This window comes from Callorhinus ursinus, unplaced genomic scaffold, assembly GCF_003265705.2.
Source record: "Callorhinus ursinus isolate GAN/ISIS: 27379988/994484 unplaced genomic scaffold, GSC_fseal_2.0 scaffold58, whole genome shotgun sequence".
NCBI classification, from domain to species: Eukaryota; Metazoa; Chordata; class Mammalia; order Carnivora; family Otariidae; genus Callorhinus; species Callorhinus ursinus.
In genome coordinates this window covers 94,355-99,750 of record NW_027397120.1, presented here as the reverse complement: position 1 = coordinate 99,750, position 5,396 = coordinate 94,355, and the positions used below count along the sequence as shown (strand labels likewise).

The following is a 5,396-nucleotide window of genomic DNA, read 5'->3' as shown; positions in this document are numbered from 1 at the left end:
CAGAAAGGATGAATACCCAACTTTTACATCAACATGGATGGGACTGGAGGAGATGATGCTAAGTGGAATAAGTCAAGCAGAGAAAGTCAATCATCATATGGTTTCACTTATTTGTGAAACGTAAGGAATAGCACGGAGGACACTAGGAGAAGGAAGGGAAAAATGAAGGGGGGGAATCGGAGGGAGAGACAAACCATGAGAGACGATGGACTCTGAGAAACAAACTGAGGGTTTTAGAGGGAAGGGGGAGGGGGTATGGGTTAGCCTGGTGGTGGGTATTAAGGAGGGCACGTATTGCATGGAGCACTGGGTGTTATACAAAAACAATGAATTGTGGACCACCACATCAAAAACAAATGATGTATTGTATGGTGACTAACATAGCATAATAAAATTAAAAAAAAAGATCTTGAAAAATCAATAAGGTAAATATCTCATTAGAAAAATGGGCAAATAACAGTTCATATATTACAAATGGCCCATAAACCTAAAAATACTAATTGTTTAATCTTGTTGATAACCAAATAAATGCCAATTGAAATGAAGAAGCAGCCCACTGTGGGATGGAAAGGAGGAAGAGTTAGGGAACCATGGAAGGTGCCAGAGATGGAGGATGCCAGGGGGGTTGTGAAATGCACCTGCCCAGTAGAGGCATGAGATGCTGGACCCCATCCCAGGGTCCAAAGTGAAGTGGATGCCAGCCCACTGTCCTGAATTCCAAGGTCTCTGTCCAAACGCAGTGGACAAAGTTAATGTACAATCACCACTTAAAACATGAGAGAAGGCAAGATTGATGTGGCGAGCATAAGGGAGAAGCTGGGGGCTGAAGGTACAGGTGAGTCTGCAGAAGATACAGAATGGGCATCATCCCAAGCAGAGGAAAGGGCAGGGAAGTTGCCCTGGAGGCCACCCACGTTGCATGGACCATTCTTGGTAGTTGAGTGCTGGGAGGTCCCACAGGACAGGATGGCAAGGTGCAGGCTGTGGGGGGGGGTTCTTGGAGGTCTTTCTAAGGCTTTGGGGTTTTACCCTCAGGTAAATACCTGGGAACCCATCGCGGGTTTTTCAGCAAGTGAATGACCTGGCCTGATCTCTGTCTTTAAAGGAGATTCTGACTGCTCTGTCCTAAATGGACTGAACCGGGCAGAGGTAATGTAGGGGCCCAGTGGGAAGGGAGAAGAGGGTGCCACAGGTGGAGGCACCACCAACGCCCAAGATAGAGAAGATCAGGTGGGATGTGGTTGGGAAGAAGCGGGGGTCAGGGGATCCAGTTAAAGACCCTCTTCCACCTGCCTGCTGTGTCTGCTGGAGCAGGACTCAGTCTGGCAGCCACCAAGAGATACCCAAATTTTCCCTTTTGGGTTTTCTTTCTCTTCTGGGAGAAGAGTCAAACTGATGACTAGGTGGGGGGAAAAACAAAGGGACGAGGAGGAACCCTGTTGGGGACAGTGTAGAGTCTGAATGAAGTGACTTTAAAGATGCCAAACCAATCACATTTCTAAGCAAGGCTCAAGGGAGCATGTGGGTCTCCTGTACACTTGATTTGCAATCATGACAAACTGTCTTCAACAGCAGGCACCAACGATGGTTGACATTCTCAGTGCCAGCTCCACGCGCATACACGGTGACATGGCTCTACTCAGTCTGCCCACCTTCCTGGTGGCTTGTGTGGCTTTCCTGCTGTTCATCTTTGTGTGGAGAAGAGAAGGCACTCATGGGCTTTTGCTCCCGCCTGGTCCTCCTCCTCTTCCCATCATTGGGAATATCCTGCAGGTGAAACTTTGGGACCTGCCCACCTCTCTCTCCAGGGTAAGACCCCCTCAGGTATGACCAATTGCTCCCTGGGTTGGTATAAGTGCTTTACTCAGATTTCCCAGCTAACATTGGGTGGGGGGTGTGTTCGTTTCTTTCAGTTGTGCTAGAATATCCCACTTTCTGTTTATTTGATCCTCTTGAAGAGACCAGGAGTGGTGACCCCTCAAAAATGTTTCCATTTTTGACTGATGGCTCTCCAAGGCCCCTCTAACAGTCTCTGATGTGGGAGGGAGGAGTGGGGGACTCTGTTTTGTTCAGCTTTGAGTCTGACTGACCTAAGATCATAATATACGGGGCACCTGTTGAGTGAGGAGTGTATCCACAGGGTGGTCATTGCCAAAACTGCACCCCATCATCATGATTCAAAGTGCCCAGCACCCCTCTGGCTTTCCAGCTGCACCTGTGGGATCTCAAGGTCAACTCCAGTGAGACCTGTCAGCATGTTGGTTCCATATTCCTGCCCTTTGATCAGTCCAACACCTTGTAGACCCAGATGCAAGGATCAAGGGCTTCCACTTGGAAAGGGTTATGAGGGGTGTAGGGGGGATCAGAATCCTCAGACAGAGGTGGATTCTGACCTGAGTGAGGGAGAGAGAGGTGGGTGGACGTGTCCTTGACTGCCTTGTGGTCTAGAAGCTTCTGCAGGGCCCTCATGGAATCCCTTATCCTCATTCATGGAGAGACGGCTGTGGGCGCTCCACTTTTTCCAATGCCCACCTGGGCACCTTCGTGTCCCAGCCTGGCTGGGATTCTACTACCAGTCATGTGCTTCTCTCCCTGGTATCAACTCTGCTCCCCTCTCTCCCTGCCCGGAGTCTGTGCCTCTGCCAGGCCAGGCTCAGGAGGACACAGGTGGCCCTACTCAAGGGTCCCTAAACTCTTGGGGCCCCTTCATGAAACTGCAGCCCCAGGATGTCCCCTCCTTCCCTCCTCCCACTCTCTTAGGGAACTCTTTCCTGCTGCTCCTATTTCTTCAAACCTCCAGCCGCATCCCCTCCCACCCCCATTTTGTTCCTACTCCCATTTCTCTGAGAAAACCTAACTATCAGAGAGCATGTCCTACAGCTTCCATACCAACAGCCCAGAGCTCCTCAGCACCTGCACCATGAAGCTCATGGGCTCTTCACACTGACAGACATGGACTGTGCTCCTGCCACCTCTCCCTGCCTTCCCCTGTCTAGAAGGAGTGGTTCTCATCACTGCTCAGACCAGAGGCCAGGAGTCATCCTGATTGCCCTCTCCCACCATGTCCCAGCCACCAGCAAACCCCTCACTTTACCTAGAAAAGACATCAGGAACCCGGCCTTCTCTCTGTACTTGGATCAATCCAACATAGCTTCCTGCCCACAGATGCCCCTCCTTCCATTCTGTTCATGCTCCACATAGGGAGACCCTGGAGGGGAGGGCCCATGCCCTCAGCAGCCAGTGTCCCTCTCTGACACACAGGAAAGGCCTCATGGGACCTGGACCTCCCACTCCCCCATCCCCATCCTCCCACCACCTAACCCCCCACACTGCCTCTCACGCTCTCCTGCCCTTTGTCACCCACCACGGACACTGGCCTCCCACTCTTTCCCACCCCAGGCACCCTCAATTCTCAGGGCTTTGGTGATCCCCCTGCAGGAGCTACTATTCCTACAGATATCCGTCTGGCTGGCATTCCCTCCTTTCTTGGTGTTAAAATGCTGCCTTCCAAGGAGAACCTCCCTAGTGACCTCTCAAGAATGAGACCACCCCCCAGCCTTCCGCCCTGCCTTACTGGTGTTTCCCATCGGCATGTCTGCACTCAAGCATACTCTAGACTTGACCGTTATGTCTTGCCTACTAGAATGTATCAAAGAAGATAAATTTCCTGCCGTGCCCTGCCTTTCCCCAGTCCTGAGACACTGTGTAGCACCTAGTATTTGTCGAATACTTAGTAAGAATTTGTTCTCTCCAATAAAGGAAGGGATTAAGGAAAGGCTCAAGAGGTCGAGAGGCCAGAGTATGAGTCCTGCACAGACAGGGTCCTGTCACCCCGCCCCCAGGTCAGTGTGGCCCCCTGTCTGCAGCCCCGAGTCTTGGCTGGGGCACACTGATAGGGAGGGTGCTGGCTAGACACTGGGACTTCTGGGAGGGAGTGTCTTCACTTCTAACTGCCCCTGTGCGTCCAGGAGCTGGGCCAGTTGTTCAGGTGTGCCTTGCCACTCTCCCCAGCTGGCTGAACAGTATGGTCCTGTGTACTCACTGCGTCTGGGCCCCCATCCAATCATCGTGCTACATGGACACGAGGCTGTGAAGGATGCCCTGTGCGGTCAGGCGGTCAACTTTGGAGGCAGAGGAAGGTTCCCCATCATGGATAATGCCCTCAGAGGATACGGTATGCGTCTGTGCAGAGCGGCAGCCAGGCCACTTCCCTTTGGGCCTCAGATCTGCCCATTTCTGTGGTCCACAGCCCTTCCTGTGGCAGTGGTGCTGGGGCTGTGGTACCTCAGTTACCCCATCATAGCTCTGCCCAGCCCATGACACCCAACCTACCTGCTCTTTCTCTCCTTCCATTCTCCTCCATTTCTTGTTCCAGAATATGTGGCTTTTTCAAGGGGTGGGAGGTTGTAGGGTGGCAGATCGTCACACAGGTGATTTGTGCAAGTTACTCAAACTGAGTGACAGGTCTTCATTTTTAGAAGGATTAAAATGTCCACTTTCTTGCAGAGTTGCTGTGCCATTGGATAGTAGGTATTGTGCTAGGTTTTCTGTGGATGAAAGGGTCGGTTTCAGGAAAGGCCTTGCAGTGCACAAGAGGGGAAGGGAGCAGACCCCTGTTTCTGTGCTCTCTTTGTGTTTCATGGGAGCACTGCCCTAGTGAGCAAGGGGGAGTGTGGATATTTTCTGAGTCTTCACATCCACAGGAGTGCCCTCCTTTCCTTCATGCCGACTGGTGGTTGGTGAGTAGAAGAATTCAATTGGATGTCCTGCTGCCACATTTTGTGTCCAAGGCTGGCGGCATCAGCACCCATCCTGCCCACTGCTGTCTCTTTATTTCTACATTAGGAAAGATTCCTTGACCTCTCTCAGGTCACCAGCTTAGTCTTAAGCCTTGTGTCTATTACTCAGAGAACACTTGAACCATTTTCTGGGGTTAGTACAAAGTCACAAACATATAGTTCAGTGGGAACCATACGGTGAACCCACATGTGCAACCATCACTCAGACGAAAGAATAAACTCTCCAGCACCACAGAAGTCCCCTCTTGCACTCTCCCTGAACATTACTCTCTGCCTTCTCCCACATACTCTGGCAACTAACACCATAGTTTAATTTTCCTGGGTTTGAACTGTATAGACATGGAAGTCTACAGCAGGTACTCTGTAGCATCTGGTCTCTCCCTTCAAAGGTGTGCTTCTGCACTTCAGAAGTGGATGAAGTTCTGTCTTCGGTTGTGTGTAAACACTGAGTTTTTAACTTTAGTTATTCTATTTTTCAGTTTGAAAAGCTTGATGTGGTTCTGTGATTAGTTTTCATTTTTTTAAAGGTTTATTTGTCAGAGAGGGAGAGAGAGAGAGAGAGAGAGAGAGAGAGAGAGAGAGAGAGAGAGAGAGAGA

General features: G+C 50.8%; 1 protein-coding gene across 4 annotated transcripts in view; it reads left to right on the top strand.

Moving 5' to 3' along the window:
- Nucleotides 1–741: 741 nt before the first annotated feature.
- LOC112830415 (cytochrome P450 2C44-like) overlaps nucleotides 742–5,396 on the top strand; it is a 20,245-nt gene continuing 15,590 nt past the window's right edge. For 2 of the 4 annotated variants that reach the window (XM_073884729.1, XM_073884731.1), the window contains exons 1-3: nucleotides 742–835; nucleotides 1,573–1,824; nucleotides 4,012–4,174. In XM_073884729.1, coding sequence (XP_073740830.1) covers nucleotides 1,585–1,824; nucleotides 4,012–4,174 — 403 coding nt within the window. In that variant the 5' untranslated portion in view covers nucleotides 742–835; nucleotides 1,573–1,584. The remainder of the gene's footprint in view (nucleotides 836–1,572; nucleotides 1,825–4,011; nucleotides 4,175–5,396) is intronic. The other 2 variants (XM_025880212.2, XM_073884730.1) reach the window with 2 other exon arrangements.